Raw genomic sequence first — 23,253 nt, 5'->3', positions numbered from 1 at the left:
TCTGAAAATTCCTTCCATCTCTCCCAAACAGTAATCAAGTGTAATAAAGCCTGTTCTCCTCTTGGGCTAGGGGATTCCTCTAACCCAGCAGCCCCTGTTCTCATCCTACAAATAGTTTTGTTTTATTTTATGAACAAACAATACAAGAAAAAAATATGGCTGAGAGCTTCTCTTCCCCCTGGCCCTGTTAGGATGAGATGCTGGGAAACTGACCAAACTCTAGGAATATAGTTATTACTGAAGGCTCTACTGTTATGTCCCGGGAAAGGGGAGCAAATTTTGATCACTAATTGTTGTTGGAGTTTATTTACAAGGCAGTTGCCACCCCACACAGAGTAGGTCTACAACTCCCTAATACAGACCTGTTCTTTTTCTCTTTTTTTAACCTATGCAGAAGGATCAGTCTGTCCTCTGGATGGGCCAGCCTGTTCTCTATGGCTATAAGCAAGCATGTGCACCCTTCTATGGCTACGAAGACAGAGTATACATTTGACTTGAATAAGACCCTACAGTAGCAAAATTCATTTACTTGATAGAGCCACCTGTTACAACAAATGATTCCATCTCACTGGTGAAAACTACATACATAGAAAGTATTTAAAGTACATACACTGTTAGTAGAAGTATAATATCCATAGAGTTGAAGGCGCTGACATACAGCAAAAATGGTCAAGTGAAGTTCCACATTTCAGAATAAAGCCGAAAAGAAAGAAAAAGACAACAATAGACTAGGTTAGGACAGGCAAGTCTTTATCATGTTTATATTTTACAAGAAAATGTTACAAGAAACGTTGGTATGTTTTTTGTAAAAAGGTGGAGAGTAAATGATTCTCTTTTTTTTATCTTGTTTTTAAGAGTCTTAAAACAGAAAAAAGTATAGAGCTGAGTACAATCATGATAAATTTAAGTTAAAGAAATATGCTACTCTACCTCCCTATTTTGTCTCTGTATCATTCTCAAAAGTTTTCCTTCTAGGCTGAAATTTTTTTTTGCTGAGACTTGGCCTAACATGTCAACAAAATTAACTGAGCAATTAAAACTTTTTGCCAATGTAAAGAGGAAGTTACTCACTTTCTGCAGTAACGATGGTTCTTTGAGATGAGCATCCCTATCGGTGCTCCACCGTAGAGGTGTCTGCACCCCCACATTGCTGATCGTAGAACTTTGGTAACAGTCCATCCCGCCTGTGCATGTGCTGCTCCCTGCCAGCATAAAGCTAGCAAGCATGTGTGGGTATTCTCTCCTCAGTTTCTTCTCTACCGCAGAGTCAACTACTAGAACTTTGAAGTAGAGGGGAGGAGGATGGGTTATGGAGCATTCATAGGGACACATCTCAAAGAACCATCGTTAATGCACAAGGTAAGTAACTTCCTCTTCTTCGAGTAGTGTTCCTATGCGTGCTCCACTGTAGGTTACTCCTGAGCAGTACCCACCACTGGAGGCCGGGACTTTGGAGTTGAATCTGATACAGATGATAATACTGTGACACTGAATTTGGTGTCCGTAGCAGAATCCCCCAGGATGGTGTAGTGTTCTGTAAAGGTATGCACAGATGCCCAGATAGCTGCTCTTCAGATTTCTGATATAAGGATACCCTTGGAGAAAGCAATGGACGAGAAGAGCAACCTTGTCAAATGCATATGTAATGAAGATGGGAGAGCTACCTTATGCAATTGGTAACAGAGCTTAATACAGCTGGAGACCCACTTAGAGAGTTGCTGAGCTGAGATCACCGTGCCTTTTGACCTATTTGCAATGGATAGGCAAAATCTCGGGGATTTCCTGAATGCCCTTGTCCTGTCCAAATAGAAGGCCAAGTCTCTTCTCATGTTGAGTGTATGGAGGATGGCTTCCCTATTATCCTCATGAAGTTTGGGAAGACTGGAAGCTGAATAAGCTGATTCAAATGTAGAAGTCACCTTGGGAATGAATTTGGATGTGGTCTAAGTATGACCTTTTCCAAGAATAACACAGTAGAAGAGGGATGCACCATCAAAGCCTCTATCTGCCCTATCCTTCTGGCAGAGGTGATGGTGATGAGGAATGCCATCTTCATGGAAAAGTGAGTTAGTGAACAAGTGGCCACGGATTCAAATGGAAGTCTAATCTGTCCCTTCAACACTAGGTTGAGATCCCATTGGAGTGGGGAGCCTGGGTTGTGGGAAGAGTTTACTATGCCTTTAAGAAACCTCTTTGTAGTTGGGTGGAAGAAAATTGAATATTCTTCTACTTGCTGATGGAAGTTGCAATTGCTGCCAGATGAACCTTCAGCGAACTAAAACAGAGTCCTGATTTCTTTAAAGCCAACAGGTAGTCTAGCACAAGCGGTAGGGTGGCTGGAGTAGGGGAGATGTGCTTGGACTGGCACCAGATCTGGAACCTCTTCTATTTTTGAAGGTAGAAGTAGTTCCCTTTCTACTGTGCAACAGTACCTTCTGTATCTTCTCAGAGCAAGATGTCTCTATGTGCTGGAACCATGAAGGAGCCAGGCTTTGAGTCGCAGAAGCCGCAAACTGGGATGGAGAGTGCGTCTCTTGTTCTGTGACAGGAGGTCAGGAGTGATCATGAGAGTCATCAGTGGACATAATGCCAGCTGTGACAGGTAAGCTGTCTGGGCCAGGTAGGAGCAATCAGTAGGATATTTACTTTCTCTCTTATTTTCAACAGGAATTTCAGTAATAAAGGAAATGGAAAGGCATAAGACAGACCCTTGCCCCAAGGAAAGAGAAGAGCATCTCCCATGGAGCGTTGTCCGATCCCTAGTCTGGAGCAATACCATGGACATTTCTTGTTCTGGTAAGTACAGAATAGATCTATTATCAGTATTCCCCATTGTTGGAATACGTTTGTGTAGTATTACCGACTCTATCTCCCATTCATGGTCTTGTGGGAATTTGCGGCTGAGACTGTCAGGCACCATATTGTGTATTCCTGGTAGGTAGGCTGCTGATATTAGGTCGTTGTGGGAGATGCATTAGTTCCATAGTTTTAGTGCTTCTACGCACAGGGAATGAGACCTGGCATCTCCCTGTTGGTTTATGTAATACATGCAGGCCATGTTGTCTGTCATGACCCTTGTGTGCATGTCTGATCAGTAGAAGGAAGTAAGCACATTCATTTCTGACCACTCTGAGCTCAAGCAGGTTGATGTGAAAGCATGTTTCTGTTGGGGACTATCTGCCCTGTATTGTGCGACCACTGAGATGCACACCCCATCCTATGAAGGATGCATTGGTGGTCAGAAGTAGAGATGGGGAAGATTGAATGGACGTTTGCCAGGTCCTTCTACCAGTCCAAGGATTATTGACCCTGGTGGGCATCGATAAAAGTTTGTTTATATTGTCTCTGTTCGGCCTGTAAACTGAACTGAACCCATGCTTGGAGGCATCTCAGGTGTAATCTGGAATAAGCAATAAGTGATGTGCCTACGGCCATGTGCCCTGGAAGCTGGAGACAATGTTTGGCTGAAATATGTGGGCTGGATTGTATTGTCTCTATGAGGAGAGACTGAGAAATCTGTGACAAGGTAGGAGGGCTTTTGCCTGAGTGGAGTCGAGGTCAGCTCCTATGAATTCTAGTCTCTGTACCAGTGTTAACGTCAATTTTTGCTAGTTGATCCGTAGGCCCAGATTCAGAAACAGGTCCTGTGTGGTCTGAATGACTCGTTGAGTCTCTGCAAAGTACCATGCCCTGAGAAGGCAATCGTTCAGGTAAGGATAAATCATGACGCCTTGAGAGTGTAAGTGGGTCGCCACTACTGAAAGGACCTGGGAGAATACCCTGGAGGCCAATGAGAGGCCGAGAAAGAGTACTCTGTACTGGTAGTGGTCCTGGCCCAGCGTAAGTCTGAGGTAACACCTGTGACTTGGTCTGATGGAAATGTGGACATATGCATCTCGAAGGTCGAGGGCTGAGAACCAATCTCCTTCCTCTAATGCTGGAATGATTGTTGATAGGATGACCATCTTGAATTTCTGAGCTTTGACATATCTGTTGAGTCCTATATGGGTCTCTAAGCTCCCTTTTTCTTTGGTATCAGGAAATAGCGAGAGTAGAAGCCTTTGCCTCGGAGATGTACAGGCACAGGCTCTATAGCTTTTATGCTGAGGAGATGCTTTACCCCCTGACGTAGTAGACTCTCATGAGAAGGGTCCCTGAAGAGGGATCAGAAAGGGTGTTTGGGAAGGGAGATGGAGGAGAAATGGAGGGCATATCCATTCTGGACAGTCTCCAGTACCCACTTGTCAGAGGTTATCACATCCAAGTACCCACTTGTCAGAGGTTATCCAATCTCTGGTGCTGTGGAACGGTGTAAGGCGGTTTCCGAAAGGCCAGGTGAGTTCTTCCAACATGAGGTTGCAAGGAGAGCGTTCTACCAGCATCTTGACCACCCCATCAAAATTGATGCTTTGAGGTGGAGGGCTGAGATGTAGTCGGTTGGGGTCCTGATAGCTTTCACCTAGGGAATCTTGTTTTCTTCCTCTGCTGTTCGTAAGCTCTTTGTGATGAGTACTGAGATGCGTATTGTGATGACCGATGCTTAAACGGTGGCTCAGGGCTGTATTTTCTCTTGTAGGCTGGTGTGTATATCCCTAGGGATTGAAGAGTTGCCTGCGAATTCTTCAATATGTGAAGAGACATGTCAGTCTTCTCAGTGAATAACTTCATCCCTTCAAATGGAAGGTCCTCCACCGTGGTTTGGATCTCTTTAGGGAACCAGACAAATGCAGCCGTGAAGCCCATCTCATAATAATGGCCATGGAAATTGAACATGCCGCCAGGCCGCATCTAATGAGGACTGAAGAGATGTTTTAACCACCAACTGATTCTTGTTGATTATGGCCTTGAATTTGTCTTTATGGGAGTCTTCATAGTCTTTATGGGAGCTGTTCAATTAAGGGACCGAGTTTTGTATAATTCTGGTAGTTGTGTTTTGCCAGCAAGGCCTGGTAATTTGTTACATGGAACTGGAGGGTGTCTGGTGAATATGCCTTCCTGCCAGACAGGTCCAGACGTTTCTCATCTCAGTCATATGGATTGGATTTAGATTGACGCTGGCCACCAATTGGAATTAACCACATCCACAATGATGAAAATAGAAATTCTGTGTCCTTTACTGGTACATAATACTTTTTGTCCACCCACTTACATGTTGGCGGGACAGACGCGGGGGTCTGCCATATGACTTCGGCAGGGTCCAGGAGTGCCTCATTAACCAGGAGGGCAACTCTGGCAGAGGTAGAAGGGTGTAATATGTCTATCAATTTGTGGTAAGGCTCAGTCACTTTCTACAACTGTATTTGCAGGGCTTCTGCCACCCTCTGAGCTAGCTCCTGGAATGATTTAAAATCATCAGTCATGGATGGTGGAGGGGATATCATCCCCCCGTCTGGTGAGGACAAGAAATGAGCTTGAGGAGTGTTTTCCTCCGCTGTCTCTGCCCCAACGTCCTCGCCTGGCTGTTCAGGGGGTTCCAAAGCCTTTAAAGCTGCAGTTGAAGGAAGATGCCTCCTTGCCTGCTGGTATGCCATGTCAGGGGCCTGGGAGGCTTGCTGCCCTGAGCATGTCAAGAGTCCCAGTACGGCCACTGAGGATAGGTGGCTGGTACCACAGATGACCAAACTATGGAAGCTGAGGGTTGCATGGACGATATGCCTGGTACCCATAGTGATACTGGGTCCTATATGGTGGGTAAGAAGAGCGGTAGGAACCCAATTTCTTTCGCTCACTTTACGACTCCGACGATGAGAAAGGCAGTGTGGGGCAGGGAGATGTAGGTGAGTACAGTGCTCTGGGAGAATTCAGTGCCAGGGCCCAGGTACCGAGTAGCAGCGAGGCTGGTGCATTGGATACCGAGAGATCTGTTGTGCACCGGAAATCCAGTGGAGTGGATAGCATTGGTACCAGTTGTAAACACTGGTAACAAGAGGCTTGCAGCGATGGAGTCGGGGATGAGGACTTGGCTGTATGGTTCATTAGTGCCAGGCGCACCAGGGTCAGTGCTGATGCTGATGTCCATGCTGACATAGAAGATTCACCCTGGGGAAGGCTATGTCTTTCTTGCCCCTGCGGTACCGGTACTTATTTGCCCGTGTCCATCGGGTCTTTGGGCAGACTGACTTGCTCTGTCGGATCATTACTGTGCATGCCCTGGCTACCAGGGTTAGGCCACTTCAGCGCTGTTGGTACTGATGATATTGATGGAGCTGGAGATCATTTCCGGATCGATCAGGGCTCACAGCGGGGACTCACAGACCTTTTCTTTGCAGCCTTAAATGAGTGGCTCGTCTCTTTGGGATCACCTGCCTTCAAAGTAGAAGTCTGTGGTGAGAGTTCTCACTGGGACTTCAGGGGTTGAAGGGCCGATTCCATGAGCAGGAGTCTGAGCCACAACTCTCTGTCTTTCCTGAACCTGCGTTTTAGTTGCTGACACCAAGCACACCTTTTCTCCCAAGCAGCAAATGCACTGTTGATACCTGTCAGATAGATAAATTCCTTGCAACTGAGACACTTTTTGAAGCCTGGAGAGCTAGGGTTCTCCTTCACCAAAGTTTTGGCAGGTGACAAGCTTGCTCTCTTTCTTTCTCTTTCTTTCTTTTTCACATGACCAACAAAAAACAAATGAGATAAAGGAAAAAAGTTTCCAGGCAAGCTAAAATTAACAAAACTAAAGGGAATTAACGACCCTGAATGGAAAGTTCTGAGCTCAGTCTCTAACCAGGGGTGGTTGAGAAGGAACTGAGAAGGGAATACCCGTGCACGTTGGCTGGCCTTGTGGCAGGCAGGGCGCAGCGCATGCGTGGATGGGATGGACTGCTACCAAAGTTTTCCCATCAGCGGCGCAAGGCTGCAGATACACCTACAGTGGAGCACCTATAAGGACACTACTCGAACAAGAAAATATTGCGTCCCTTAGAGGAAACAAATATTCTTTTCTGGATTGTTCAAAATGTGCTAGCTCCTAAAGTTCAAGCTTCTCATGGTTTGGGGACCAAGTTCTGGGAACAGAGCACACAGACAGTCCCAGGTAAGTATGCTTATATGTTATGCTTTTAAAATTCAAATAAATAAATAAAAGGATTCTGCTGTACACAAAATAGTTGTTGAGCTGAGGGCTAGAATCTATAGCCCCAAATGGGCAGGCTAATGGTAGTCACAGGGAGAAGAAACAGATATGTCCAAGCACTACCTAAAATGTGGGGTTTTGGCCCAATCGATTTGCATGAATCCACCCATTTCCACCTATCACCGAGATTACAGGGATGTAAACCCCTGCTGCTGTTGCCGCCCCACCCAATGCAGCCAAACCGTAATTTTTACACTACTCTTTGGTCTTTCACATACATAAAAGTAAACACCAAGATTTGACCTGTAGTCTTCATTAAGAACAAGTTCATTTAATATGTTTTAAGAAATATGTTTCATAAATAAAATTATCAATTGAAAAAATGTATTCACCATGCACAGTACTTAATTTTTGTGGCATTTTTAACTCTGACAGACTGAAGGTTTTCAGACATACATATATATATATACACATGCTTAACTGTAGATCTCTCTGGAGAGCCATATTCAGTGATCTTTCAATAAACCTCATTCACAAGAACAGTGAAAATAAAGTGCTTCAATACGAAGATTTCAGTCTGAGTACAAAATCTTAGTTTGCTTATATTTTAATTTATGAATCACATTTCTTCAAATGCGTCAAAGGTATTTGGGCTAAAACTACGTACGAAAACAGTAAGTCCACATCAACATTTCTGAGAAAGTTATGAGGGAGAGAAAACCGAAGTTCAGCATGAACAGGGTCTTTCAACTTACATTTAAGATGGTACAGAGATAATTCACTCTCATTGTAGTAGAAGACTACATTAGGAAGTCTACTCAGAATTCTTAGATTCAGAGTAAATTATGGATTAAAAAATAAAATGCTACTGTAACTGCTTTTTAAAATAACAGCTACATATATTTTCTCTCTTTGGGGATTTTAAAAATATTTAATTTTTCAGGAACTTTGTAGTTCACCTTTCAATTGTAGGTCCAAAATTACCATATTCCCCTCCCCTCAATAAACATGCATAGAGTCAAATTGACCCCTTATATTGTTAGGAGTTATGTGAGTTGACATGGTACCTGGTGTTGCACAGAAATTTCAAAAGTGATTAGTAACAATTAAGAAGAATATTTATTTAGTAATAAATATACCACACTTTTGATCTACATTAAAAAAACCCCCCAAGAACCACAAACCTACAACTATTCTAATTATACTTACCAGCATTACACGTTTCTCTTCATCTCCTTTTTTTTCTCTCTTCTCATTTTTCTTTCTGAATATCTCCTGTAGCTGCAAAACAAGCCAATTTTATCTTCTAATTCAGGAATTGAGCTACTATGTACATAACAAACAATGCAAAAATACGCATATCAATATCTCTACAGACACAGTGCTGTAGACATACATACACGTGCTGTAAATTGTTTAGCTATTAAATATAGATCGTTTTATATGCCCAAGGATAGATAGATGTTCCAAAACCGTACTACCTTATACTCAGATTCTCACCTTCTAAATTCCAGCTCTTGTCACCCTCTTTTTTCCATAGGAAAAGGCAAAAATAATGGTTTGTTTTTAAATAAAATACAAAGTAAGTAGCTTCCTAAGGGTACACAGATTTTAGAGCAAGGCATCAGGGGCTTCAGAGTTTTACATCATTCTCATCATATTAGTATCTAAAACTAGACTAGACAAAATTCTGGAGAATACACGGTTGGGAATAATGCTACAATCCCAAAGCGATGGACTAATGACCTAATACATCTTTTCCCATCTATAATTTCTATAATTCTATGAAAGATCACTTCTGAGTCTCTTCATACTCCTACCCCATGAAATAGTTACTTCTGGTAAACAGAGCATAATTACTGGCTCTTGACCAGCAGTTATCTAGTCATTCTATTGGGTCTAGTCTATTGACAAGCTATCAGTGGTGCAATGCTATTGTGCTCCAAGACTAAGGAGCAGGAATGATGCTCTCAATCTCAATCAGCATCTTTCGAACAACAGAAAAAGAATAATCTCTATATTATTCTCTGATCCTGCAAGACTTCAAAACAAGCATCTGAGATCAAAAGTCAGAACTGGATCCCTTGTGTCAGATCTGGATCACAGTGATCCCTAAGGAAAATATGGTGTATGTTCCTATGGTCACAGGGTACAATAAATTAATTACATTAATTCCATCACCTGAATGTGTAAATCAAGAAAACAGATCACTTATTAACTACTTAGAAGTGGCAGTTTCTGAAGAGTGAAACAGTATAAATTTTCTATTTAAAACTGTATTAACTTCCAACTGCCACCACAAGATAGAGCCAAAAATAGTAAAAGTACAATCAAATCTGTTTATAATCAAAACCCTAAAAAATGATTAGCATAATACCCATGTATAGTTATCTAAAGCTTTATAAAGTCTATTTATATATTATGTCAATCATATATTACATACAGTCATCTGCAAAACATAGATTAATGCAATATTAAGGTTGAGAATTTACAGGCTAAAGAGCCAAGAAATGCAATAGTGTTCCTACAGCAACATTAACTATTCCATATTGCACATTTAATATATGTAATATGTTGGTTTATCTATTTACGCAGATGAAATATACTCCTTCATTTACAGAAAGCTATATGTACAATTTAGACAAGTTTATGTTGCTGTGAACACTTTAATTTATATTTACTATAGCTGCATGGGAAATGATTTTCCCATCCCATGAGAATTTGAGATTTCAAAACATTTTCTTATTCCAAATTCAGATGAAAAGTCCAAATTTCAATTTTCGCAAGCTGATAACCCACCAAAAATTTTGGATCGATTCTTATCAAAAAGTTTTGTTTTGATAATTTTGAAAGGTTTCATTTTGATTCTGCCTTTTTATTTTTTTTTTAAGTATAAATTAACTAAAACTTCAAAATGAAGTTAGTCATTTTGAACTGAAACTTTTCATTTAAAAAATGTTGACAATTTAAAATACAGTCCCCCCCCCCCTTTTTTTTTTTTTTAAATAGTACCCCAGGCACTCCACCCAGAGGGAGATGTTTCACAATGACAGCTGGACATACACCCAACTATAAGAGCCTCATTGGCAAATGTGCTCTTGATTTACATGTTCCTTCCAGAAGACAGAAATGTTTGCAGAGGTGTTGAATAAAAGTGTATGTATAGAAAGTGAATTAATCTTTATTTGTCTCCTACATAGGGTGGTTGCTGATAAAATTCATAGCTAGTGCCAATAGGTGCATTTGCATTGTTATATTACCGCACACACAGCAATCATTATAAGGTTCATACTAGAGTGCAAGAAAACAATGTCTGACTCAACGTATTACAGAATCACACATTACTGTGTCTCATTGTTAAAATGCTCCTTTAAAGCCTCCCTGATTCAAATAGTTCCCCGTTGAGCCCTTTGAACAACCCTGGTATCTAGCTGCTCAAAAAGAGCAGCCAGCCGATCCACCACAACACTCCACACACACCGCCCCCCCCCCGGTGGAAACTTCTCCCCCTTAGTTTCACAAATGTTATGCAGAGCACAGTGAGCTGCTATGACCAAAGAAATATTTTCCTCACAGATGTCCAACTTGCCAAAAGGCAACATCAACACCACTTTAAGCAGCCAAAGGGACATTCAATAGTCATTCTTCACCTGCTGAGCCTATTGTTTAAGTGCTCTTTGCTGCAGACTGTCAAGGTTGTGAGGGTAAGGCTTCATGAACCACAGGAGCACAGGGTAGGCTGGATCTCCCAGGATCACTATTGGCATTTCCACATCCCAATGGAAATCTTCTGGTCTAGAAAGAAAGCCCTGGCTTGCAGCTTTCTGTACAGGCCAATGTTCCTGAAGATGCATGCGTCATGCACCTTCCCTGACCAGCCTGCGTTGATGTCGGTGAAACGACACCGGTGATCCACCTGCTCTTGCAATACCATAGAAATGTAGCCCTTTCTGTTGACGTACTCTGTCGCAAAGGGTCTGGGGACAAAATGGGGATATGATTGCCATCTATTGCCTGACCAGTTCAGGAATCCAGTTGCTATAAAACCATTCACTATTTCACTCACATTGCCCAGAGTCACAGTCCTTCAAAGTGGGACGTGATTAATGGCCCTGGATATTTGCATCACTGCAACGCCCATGGTGGACTTCCCCACTCCAAACTGATTTGTGACTGACTGGTAGCAGTCTGATGTTGCCAGCTTTTATACAGTGATTGCTACTCACTTCTCAACTGTTAGGGCAGCTCTCATTTTGGTGTCCTTGTGCTGGAAGACAGATGAGCTCTGGACAGTTCCAGGAAGGTGGCTTTTTGCATGCAAAAGTTCTGCAACCACTGCTCGTCATCCCATACCTGCATAGTGATGCAAACCCACCACTCAGTGCTTGTTTCTCACGTCCAGAACCAACAGTCCACCATGTGCAGTTGCTCCGGGAATGCCAACAGCAATCTTGAATTGTTTCTGTCCCTGGCACACAGCACGGCAGACACCATGGTATCATCATCAGATTTGCAGATCATGAAATACTGCAGGATCAGGAGCGTAGTGTTCATAACGCTCACCAGAATATTGGACAGCAGTGCAGGATCCATGCTTTCTGACAGAGATGGCAGGCAGAGATATAGCAGAGTCTGTTGAACAGTGGCACAAAACGTACTAGGAAGACCATGGAATGATGAGATGGAAGAAACTGCATCATGGGACACTCAGCCCATCCCCATGAGGCATTGCAAACCCTTCCCAGAACACCCAGGAACGGATGGTTGTGAGTTGCAAAGTGGGATCACTACCCACGGTGAACGGCTCTCTCTGTCAATGCAAGAGTACCTACTGGGGGTGTGCTGAACTGTCACAAGGAATATTGTGTGGACATGCAACAGCAATTTAATTACAGTGGTGGATGAATGCTGACGTAACTTAAGGTGACTTAACTTAGTAGTGTAGACATGGCCTAACACAAATTATGCCAGTTATTATGATGGACGTTTCAGTGACATGGATATTTGCCTGCTAGAAATTACATGGAGCCAATGAAGGTCCTCCACATGGGAACAGTGATGGAGAGGTGGAATCAGAGACTAAGACTAGTCATCTCATATCAGCCACTGAACAGAATTTAAACCATTAACCTAAAGGTGAAAAATACCATTAATGTAATAAATAATTCAAGTATAATTTAAATCTAATTACTAGAGGAAGTAAAATTATTCTTTATAATATTTGAATTCAGAATACCATGTCTAAGAAGAGAGAGCAAAATATAGGTAGATATCACAATATGATCAACTAAATTGTATTGCTGGGATATAGATTAAAATAGATAAATATCTGTAATTAAATAAATAGCAAATGAATTTATAAACATTATTACTATTAATTTGCAAGAGTGGCTATAATGTACTAGGTTTCACAGAAAAAAAAAATGAGGCAAACAGAGCATAATATTTTCTATGACAACTTTTCTATTATTGGGGATAGGAATTATTTTCCTATTCTGATATGTTCTCGCTGAATTATTACAAGCCATCTGAGACAAATTACAGATCCCTGTAACCTCTCCTGAAGACAAGATAGGAGGATTGCCTATGGAAAGTGACCTGGATATTATATATGGAGAGTATCAAAAAGCATTTCAAAACCATGGAGAGAAAGAATAAGACAAATGAAAAGGCAGAGATGAGATGTGAGAAGTGTAGTGACAAGCAAGACATCAAGCAAGAGAGGAGAGTGATAGTAATGGAAAAACTAAAAGATATGAAAAAAACCTAATGCATCTTTGGATTTTCCCTGCCCCAGATGCAAAGAAAGCAGGATCCTGTTGCATTCATCACTAAAGACCTTGCTGAACTTCTGGAAATGGACCTTTTGTGCAGTAAAAGTGCTATGGGATACCGATGAGAAGAATAGTGAATGTATCTGGGAGCACTTTCCTAGGAACATTGTCTGAAATAGGATAATGGGACTGAATGTTGAAAACAGCAAATGAAAAACAAGATCTCTAGCATTAAGGGAACAAAATCCTTCTGTTTCCTGACCTCAGCCCCATGACATAAGCAAAGAAAAAAAGCTAACACACCTGAGCAATTAGTTTATAAAAAAAACTGAAGCCATGGTGCTGTATGCAGAAAAGTTAAGAGTGCTATAAATCTTCTCTTGGCATATGTTCTAAGTTCTCTCTGCAACTGAAATTGACAAAGGGTTAATTTGTCCTATATTACAGTTCAGAAAGCCATATTATTTGTAAAGCTTATACTGTTACCTTTGTTACAAGCTTTATTTTCAATTTTGCAGTATTTTAATTTTGTTTACTGGAAAGATAACATGGAAAAGTTTAAAATGGGTCAAGCAGTCATCTATATGATCTGTGGCCAAATTTAACCCTGTTGCAATTAGGTGCACCACCACTGTGTCAGTGAAGGTGCATTTAGAATCACAGAAATGTAGGGCTGCAAGGGACCATCTAGTCTAATCCACTACACTAAGGCAGGACCAAGTATACCTAGACCACCCTCAACAGGTGTTTGCCTAAACTGTTTTTAAAAACCTCCAATGATGGGAATTCCACAAGCTCTCTTCAAACCCTATTCCAATGCTTAGCTATCCTTATAGTTAGAAAGATTTCCCTTGCCACAGATTAAGCTAATTATTTCTTGTCCTATGTTCAGTGGACATGAAGAACAACTGTTCATCATCCTCTTTATAACAGTCCCTTACATATATGAAGGTTTATCAGATCTCCCCCCAGTCTTCTTTTCTCAATACTAAATTTGCCCAGTGGTTTTTTAAAGCTTTCTTCACAGGTTAGGTTTTCTAAACCTTTTTCATTTTTATAGCTATCCTCTCGCCTTTCTCCAATTTTTATCTTTCTTAAAGTGTGGCACCGCAAACTGGACACAGTACTCCAGCTTTAGTCTCACCAGTGCAGAGCAGAGCAGATCAATTACCTCCCATATTTAACATACAACACTCCTGGTAATACACCCTAGAATGGTCTAAGCCTTTTTAGCACCTGCATCACTTTGTTGACTTAATTCAATTTGTCATTCACTATAACTCCCAGATGCTTTTCAACAGTACTACTGCCTACCCAGTTATTCTCCATTTTATATTTGTGCATTAGATTTTTCCTTCTTAAATGAAGTGTGCACTTATCTTTAATTAATTTCATCTTGTTGATTTCAGTCCAAGTCTTCAATTTGTCAAGGTTGTTTTCATTCTAATCCTGTCCACCGAAGTACTAACAATCTCTCCCAGCAAATGTTATAAACATACTCTATGCTCCTTTATCCAAGTCATTAATGAAAATATTGAATTGGGATCCAGGAGAAACCCCTGAGAGACTCTACCAGATACACCATCCTAGTCTAACAGCAAACCATTGATGACTACTCGAGTATAGTGTTTCAACCAGTTTTGCATCCACTTTATAGTAATTTCCCTAGCTTTGCTTATGAAAACATCATGTGGGACTGTATCAAACGCTTTACTAAAATCAAGGTATAACATGTTTACTCCTTCCCCTCATACACTAGGTCAGTTACCCTGTAAAAGAAGGAAAGTAGGTTGGTCTGGCATGATTTATTTTTGACAAATCCATGTTGGCTATTACTTATTGCCCAATTATCCTCTAGGTGCTTACAAATTGGTTTTTTAATAATGTGTTTCATTATCTTTCCAGGTATCAATCAAAGTTAGGTTCACCATTATAATTCCCCAGGTCCTTTTTGTTCCCTTTTTTAAAGAAAGGTACTATGTTTGCTTTTCTCCAGTCCTCTGGGACCTCACCGTCCTCTGTAAGTTTTCAAAGGTAATCGCTAACAGTTCTGAGATTCCTTCAGCTAGTTCCTTAAGTCGCCTAGAGTCAATTTCATTAGGCCCTGCTGACTTGATTGGCTTACAGGCTGAATTTGGCCTTTAATCTTTTTATTATATTTTTGATATTACAGACTTCTTGTGATTACTATACTTAGACCAAAATGGAACCAGACTGCTGGCAGGTAAAATTAAAAAGGACATAGAGGAGTTATTAAACTAAGGGCTGGAGGAAAGCTGACAGGTGTATTCTGGACAGAGACATCCCTGAGGGGAGGATTTATAAAACAGGATACTCTATATCCTAGAAAGAAGAGAGGATAAAAGTTGATAAAGTACAGGTAGGAACTGAAGAAAAACAGTCAAACAAAAAAGAGACCCATTCATTTTCATCACAAAAAGGCAGACAATTAAATATTGACAAATTTTATAAGTGCTTGTTTACAAATACTAAAAGTCTAAATACTAAGATGTGTGTACTTGAATGCCTGGTACTAAATGAGGATATTGATATAACAGGCATCACAGAAACTTGGTGGAACAATGATAATTAAGGATAGATTCTGTCACAGAGGTCATGGATTCCATTACTTTCTGGGACCTCCATGACTTCTTCTGGGGTAATGCTGGAGCAGCTGTAAGCCCTGAGACTGTCAGAGCAGCAGCTGCTGGAACAGCTGACTGGTGGCCAGCCCGGGGTCCATGGAGCAGCAGCCACCAGAACAGCCGAAGCAGCGGCTAGGGTTAGAGCAGCTGCAAGTCCCGGCAGTGCTTTGTTTGTCTCTTCCTCCCTGGCAAGTGGATTTTAAGTAAAATCAAAGACAGGTTGCGGGCATCTGTGAATTTTTGTTTATTGCCACAGATATGGGCATCTGAATTTTTTTTTTACTGCCCGAAACCTGTCCCTGACTTTTACTATAAATACCTGTGATGGAATCTTAAACCTTCATAATAATCAATGGGACATGATAATACCAAGGTACAAATTATACAGGGATAACAGAGTAGGTCATGCTGGTGGGGAAGTGGCACTATATGTGAAAAAAAAAGCAAGAGTCAAATATAGTAAAAATCTTAAATGAACCAAATAGTACCATAGAATCTCTATGGATAGACATTCGATGCTTGAATAATAAGAGTATAGCAGTAAGAATACATCACAGACCACCTGTGATCAGGACGGTGACACAGTGACTCTGAAATGCTCGGGGACATTAGAGAGGTTACAAAAAACAGAAAACCAAATAATAAAGGGGGATTTCAACTATGTCCAATTGACTGGGCATGTCACCTAAGGACGGGATGCAGAGATAAAATTTCTAGACACCATTAATGACTGCTTCTTGGAGCAGCTACTCCTGGAACCCACAAGGGGAGAGGGAATTCTTAATTTAGTCCTAAATGAAGTGCAAGATCTCATCCAAGAGGTGTATACAGCTGAACCCTCATTAATACCACTCATAATGTAATTAAATTTAACATCCTTTTAGGGGGGAAATACCAAAGAAACCCATCACAGTAGCAGTTAACTTCAAAAAGGAGAACTATATAAAATCTCCATCTTTAGAGGTTTTTAAGCTGAGGCTTGACAAAGCCCTGGCTGGGATGATATAGCTGAGGTTAGTCCTGCTTTGAGCAGTGGGTTGGACTAGATGACCTCCTGAGGTCCCTTCCAACTCTAATGTTCTATGAAATGAGGAAGCTAGTTAAATGTGAATTAAAAGGAACAGTCACAAGACTGAAATGCCTACAAGCTGCATGGAAACTATTTAAAAATACCATAATAGAGGCTCAAACGAAGTGTATAGACCAAATAAAAATAATTTAAAAAAACAGTAACAGGACCACAAAAAAGCTACCATGGCTAAAGAGAGTAAAAAGAGGCAGTGAGAGCAAAAAGACATCCTTTAAAAATCAGAAGTCAAATCCTACTGAGGAAAATAGAAAAGAGCATGAACTCTAGCAAGCCAAGTGTAAATGTATAATTAGGCAGACCAAAAAACAATCTGAAGAACAGCTAGCAAAAGACAAAAACCAACAGCAATTATTTTTAAAGTAGATCAGAAGCAATAAACCTGCCAAACAATCAATGGATCCCCCTAGGGATCTATACTGGTACCGTTGCTGTTCAACATATTCGTAAATGATCTGGAAAAGGGGGGTAAACATGAGGTGGCAAAGTTTGCAGACAATACAAAATTACTCAAGATAGTGAAGTTCGAAGATAACTCTAAAGAGTTACAAAGGAATCCCACAAAACTAGGTGAGTGGGCAACAAAGTGGCAGATGATATTCAAGGTTGACAAACACAAAGTACACATACAAAATGGTGGGGTGTAAATTAGCTGTTCCCACTCAAGAAAGAGCTTGGAGTCATTGTGGATAGTTCTCTGAAAACATCTGTTCACTGTGAACCAGCACTCAAAAAAGCTAACAAAATGTTATGAACCATTAGGAAATGGATCAATAATACAACCAAAAATGTCATAATGCCCCTCACAGTGCACTCACACCTTGAATACGCATGTGGCTCTGGTTGCCTGATCTAAGAAAAAGATATATTAGAATTGGAACAAGTACAGAGAATGGCAACAAACAAGATTAGGGGTATGGAACAGTTTCCACACGAGAAGACATTAAAAAATCTGGGACTGTTCAGATTAGAAAAGAGATGACTAAGAGGGGAATAAGATAGAGGTCTATAAAATCACGAATGGTGGAAATAGTGAATAAGGAAGTGTTATTCATACCTTCATATAACACAAGAACCAGAAGTCACTCAATGAAATTAATAGGCAGCAGGTTTAAAAAAAACACAAGGAAGTGCTTTTTCCCCCACACTGCTCAGTCAATCTGTGGAACTCATTGCCAGGGGATGTTGTGAAGGCCAAAAGTATAACTGGATTCAAAAAAGAATTAGATAAGTTCATGGAGGATAGACCCATCAATGGCTCTTAGTCAAGATGGTCAGGGATGCAATCCTATGTTCTGGGTTTCCTAAACCTCTGAATGACAGAAACTGAGACTGAACAACAGGGGACAGATCACTTGATAAATTTCACTGTTCTGTGTATTCCCTCGGAAGCCTCTGACACCAACCACTGTCCAGCAGATAGGATACTGGGGTGGATGGACCATTGGTCTGACTCAGCATGACCATTCTTATGTTCTTAAGATCTAATATTCTCCACCACATATCTTAAAAGATTTGGTTTTGTTATAAATTCTGAAAAGGGCAATAACATATTAGTGAAATACAATTATGGCCAAGTTTAACCTATAAACAAATCTGTTGGAATGATTTAATAGATGAATAGCAACATGTATGGTGTTTGAAATCTTATCTCTGTAATAATGCAATGCTTTATTTCTAATCCTTTTGTATTTATAATCTAAAAATTATAAACAAAGGTTTTTTTTTAAATGAATATAAAAAAGCTCCTGAAGACAAAAAATTAGGTCACTGGTATATACATTTTTATAAATGTCTACTTACTAGTGTAATTTATGTCCCTTTTCTAGACCTCTGCATTTATTCAGAAGAAGGAAAGGTCTGGTATAATCCTTCTCTAGGTTCACATGGACCATGAAGTGTTTCACATTTGTAAAGAAACCCCAAACCATCCAGGTATGACGTAGTCTGGAGTTTCATTATAAAGGTTTTACACAAAGGAATATTCCCAATGAATGGCCTTGCATCTCCATCATTAATTTAGAAAATTCTACTTTGTGCTATATTACATATAATATCATTGTTTGCCTAATAATATAAAGATACATAAGGCACTATGTAAGGGGGCAGAAATAAAGATGAGTGGTGAACCTTAACTCTCATTTCCTAACTTTAAAATGCTTGGTTTCTCAACCTTATCATTGCAAATCATTCCCCTCTTCTTTTTAACAGCAAAAGTAATCTAAGATAAATATAAATCTGGAGATTGCAATTTTTCTTGATCCGCAGCTTTTCAATTTTATACTGCCTTATCCTTCACCTACTGGACCCCCACAATTATTAAAGTTGTTTCAATTCAGGATACATTGGTTGATTTCAAATATTCATAAATGTTAGCCTCCTGTACCAATTTTCTTCAAAATTTGGTTTGAATGTTTAATCTCATCTTCATCTCATGTTGATGTTTATAAAATAAGCTAAACTTGTTTTCTTCTACCTTCTGGTCATTTTAAAGTTATCCTAGGGCAAACTTTGCAATCAGAACACATGAAGTAAACCATATCCCCTTTGATTATTGTTGAATAATTAAAAAACTGTTGACTGGACTTCATTAAAACAATAAAATACAAATAGATAAAATTCATCTTTGGGCTAAACTATAGCTTGAAAAATATTTATTTAGATTTGTAAAATAAAAGTACACCTTTCTCAGTTCAGGGCAACTGCACCTGTATTCCCTCTGTGGTCCTGCAAGGGCACCCATTCAAAGGCTTCTGGCTCCTCAGATGTCACCTCTCTTGGGTAGAGCCATGAGTCCCTTATCCTCCCGACTGGAATATTTCCAGGCTGCAGTTTCCTGCCTACCTTGTGAATTCCCCAGCAATGCAGATTACCTCAGTAGGTCTGCTTTCCCTTCTCATAAACAGTATGATAAACAGAGGCTATAAACAGTATGATTATCCAAAGCTAAGTTACACCAAGTTATAGCTCTTTTAAAGCGAGCACATTTCATAGAAATCGTAGGGCTGGAAGGGACCTTGAGAGGTCATGTAGTCTAGTCCCCAGCAATTATGGCAGGACCAAACATTATCTAGACCATTCGTGACAGGTGTTTGTCTAACTTGCTCTTAAAAATCTCCAATGATGGAGATTCCACAACCTTCCTAGGCTATTTATTTCAGTGCTTAACTACCCTGACAGTTAGGAAGTTTTTTCTAATATCCAATCTGAACCGCTGCAATTTAAGCCCATTGCTTCTTGTCCTATTCTCAGAGGTTAAAGACAACAATTTTTCTCCCTCCTCCCTGTAGCAACCTTTTAGTCTTAAAGTAAGAGAATTTCAGAGAAAACATATTAAAAACAATACCCCTCCTCTCCCCGCCCCCATGTGGATGCTAATAAGCTTACCACAGATCACACCCATCTCCACTAGGACTCTGGTCTGTGTCAGTCCTTCCAACCCTTCCCTAAGGATTGGGGCCCATGTCTTGGACAGAAGGTCCTGTCTGTTTTTTGAATAAGAATGAAGCCCTTGAGTCAGTTTAAACTCAGCTTATTTAGCTAAAAGTCCTTTCTTTGTCTTTTGGCCTCTGGAGAATCCAGTTTGAACTAACATATGTGAGCCTTCCCTGGAGGTGGTGCATCTCTGGAGGTGTTACAACTTGAGTGAATTTACCCAATCACACTCCACTGTTCTTAGTTCCTGAAGACTGTGGTTACTCTTCCCCATAGAATTACATACAATCCCTGGACCACAATGATACATACACTTAATACAGTAAGAGCTCCCAAAGATACTGTAGGACACTGTCATATCTGTCACAATGCTAATCCAAGAGCTCTGCATGCTCTGCCATTTTTTAAAAGCACAAATTATGTAGACCCCAGTCAACCTTGCCATCAACATCACCTAGGTGTAATAAAATCATTAAGGTCACAATTCAGCAAATCACTTCAGCATGTGCTTAACTGTAAGTCTTCACTTGAAATCAATATGACTGACACACACTGTAGTGCTTTGATGAAATGAGACCTTAACAGATTTAAGCTTTTTATTACAGGAAATGTTTAAGCAAAAAACAAAAAAGCAACAGTCAGGGTTTACAAGGCACAGTAATACAACATCCAGGGATGGTATGCAGTGGAGCGGGAGTTGGGGGGTGATCGGGGATCAGGGGGGGGCAGCAGCATGATGAGCTGTGGCCCCGTAGGAGGGGCTGGAAGTGTGGGGCTTGAGGGTTGCAGGGGGGTATGTGGGGAGAGGGGGACGCTATTCAGCGTGTGGGGAGGGTCCCTGGGAGGCATTTGCCAAGGAAGGCAAGTGAGTCTATGAGTGGGAGTGGAGGTCTGGGGAGGACAATGGTGTGCAGGGGGGTATGTGGGGAGGGAGGGACGCTATCCAGCGTGGAGGGAGGGTCCCTGGGAGGCATTTGCCAAGGAAGGCAAGCGAGTCCAAGTGTGGGAGTGGAGGTCTGGGGAGTACAACGGCGTGCAGGGGGATATATGGGGAGGGGGGTACGCTATAATACAATGAGGCCAAGCAGCACAACAACACCTCAATTTCACCTCAGAGTCTCTCCAAATTGTCCTCAAAATAGATTGGCCTTGCAGCAGGTCATCAAAGCCAACAGATTCAGGTTATTCTGGACCAAGTGGGGAAATTAATGACAAAATCAAGGGGCCACTTGAAGAACCAACTGCCACAAACTCCCTCAGTGTTATACCAAAGGGTGTCTAGCTCAAGTAACTGCAGACCACAGAAGTGACAATATTAGCTTAAAGGAATTTTATTTGAGAAATTTAGTAACAAAAAAAAAAAAAAAAAAAAAAACCCACCAATAAAAAATAGAAGGGAAATGGCAATTCAACTTCAAAGCATAGCTTGCAGTACATATATGCACCTTTATAAATAGCTGATATTTACAGTTACTTAACATTTTATACAATCTCTCATTGTCACACAGAATTCCAACAGAATGATAGCAAGATTATGTTAAAATACACAGAAACTGATCAAACGGCAATATCTATATACCATACCACCATATACATACCACTAAGAACTCCTTTTTGTCGACCATCTCATTGCCATCAGTATCAAACATGTTGAAAGCTATTTTAAAACCTGCATGAGGCTCTGCCAGAAAAAGCATAAAATTGTCAATTATTTGCAAAAAGTGAGGATAAAAGTTAACCTTTATGAATGTAAACTGAATATTTTAGACCAGATCCTCAACAAGTGTAAATCAGTATACTTGTGCATATAAACAGTGTCTCACTGACTTACAGCAGCTAAGGATCTGGCCTTATATAAAATGTTTCACTTTCAGCGTTTCAGAAGCAGAATGCACACCTCAAAGTTCATAGATTGAAAAAAAAAGAAGCTTAAAACATCTTGAATCAGTAGTTGGTTTGATATTGAAAAGAGAGAAGCAATCACCCATGGCTATTCCCCATTGTCACCACCTGCGGGTAAGGCCAATGTCCCTCCGAGAGCCATTGTGGAAGTGGAGGCAAAACCCATTTGGGGGTGGTGAGGGTGGTTATGTGCTTACAGTTTTAGAAGATTTTTTTTTTTAATTATTTTTACAATACTGTTTAACTGAAGTGAGGATCAGCTGTGGCATTGAAGTCCAAATAGTGATTTTGAAAAGATATATATCTGATTCCACATTTCTGATCTGCAAATTATGTTGATTAGTATGTCAGATAAATAGAGACTATCATATTACTGGCACAATTAATTTAGAGCCAGCTTTAGTGACAAAACCAAACAGAAAAGCAGCACCCAATCCTTTTGTACAATTTTTGCTTGGAAAGGCACAACTCATCAAAATTAGTTAATAAGCCACAAAAAAATGGTAAGGTTCTTGCAGCAATGAAATATCATCCAAATTTTAAACTTACAAACTTCTTACTGTCCAATTTTACAAAAACTGGCTTCTACAATCAGGAACAAGAACTTGCTAAGGACAATAAAAGAAACAATAGACTGACCAAGGTGAAACTCTGAACAGTATTAGGTGAGAAGTGACAGTCCCAAAGACAATCTTATCTTTGTGGAAGAGAGTAAACAGGCTGTCTTTTAAAAGAGCTTACAAATCACGCATTGCTGTCTTTAAAGCTTTAAAAGCAGCAGCCAGAAGAAATGACACCTTAAAAGAATACAGATAAAGACCAGTAAAGGCTAAACAACAGAATTCAAAATCCAGGCTGTATTAGAAGCTTATGTAATAAACCCTTAAAAAAATCTAGCAATATCAAAATAAACAAACAATTTAGTATCCTGTGAATTATGGCAAAAAAGCCACATAAGGGCAACAAATGAAATTTAAGATGTCACTCAGAGACCAGATTTAACAAGGAAATATATTTAGAGGATACATAGAAAAGGGAAATAGGGACAAGGCAAGTAACAGAATCTCAAGACCAGGAATAACCAAGAGCTGTAAAGCTTTCTTCTGTTTAGCAGTGTATTACTGGTGCTAGGCATATAAAAGGTAACACATATGCACTCTTCCCCCTCCCACTGAACTCTAGTATATTTCAAATGCCTGGCAATTAAATATAAGGGGACAGATTCACCCTAAGTATAACTCCATTGACTGCTCTCTAGCAAGATAAGCTTCCATCTTGAACTCTTCCTCCACACCTGTGTGGTGGTGTGGGGCTACTCTAGCCCAGAGCAACTCCTTAACCCTT

At 40.4% G+C, this 23,253-nt stretch overlaps 1 protein-coding gene across 4 annotated transcripts in view; it reads right to left on the bottom strand.

The window, feature by feature from the left end:
* MICU3 (mitochondrial calcium uptake family member 3) overlaps positions 1–23,253 on the bottom strand; it is a 133,183-nt gene that overhangs the window by 42,281 nt on the left and 67,649 nt on the right. For 2 of the 4 annotated variants that reach the window (XM_067530652.1, XM_067530655.1), the window contains exons 6-8: positions 21,606–21,688; positions 8,276–8,347; positions 611–649 (exon numbers count right to left, since the gene is read on the bottom strand). In XM_067530652.1, the coding sequence (XP_067386753.1) occupies positions 611–649; positions 8,276–8,347; positions 21,606–21,688 (194 nt within the window). The remainder of the gene's footprint in view (positions 1–610; positions 650–8,275; positions 8,348–21,605; positions 21,689–23,253) is intronic. The other 2 variants (XM_067530654.1, XM_067530656.1) reach the window with 1 other exon arrangement.

This window comes from Emydura macquarii, unplaced genomic scaffold, assembly GCF_026122565.2.
Source record: "Emydura macquarii macquarii isolate MOO-44397 ecotype Brisbane River unplaced genomic scaffold, CSIRO-AGI_Emac_v2 contig_3108, whole genome shotgun sequence".
Classification (NCBI taxonomy): Eukaryota; Metazoa; Chordata; order Testudines; family Chelidae; genus Emydura; species Emydura macquarii.
The sequence above is the reverse complement of the archived record's forward strand: the minus strand, read 5'-3'. Positions and strand labels throughout refer to the sequence as shown.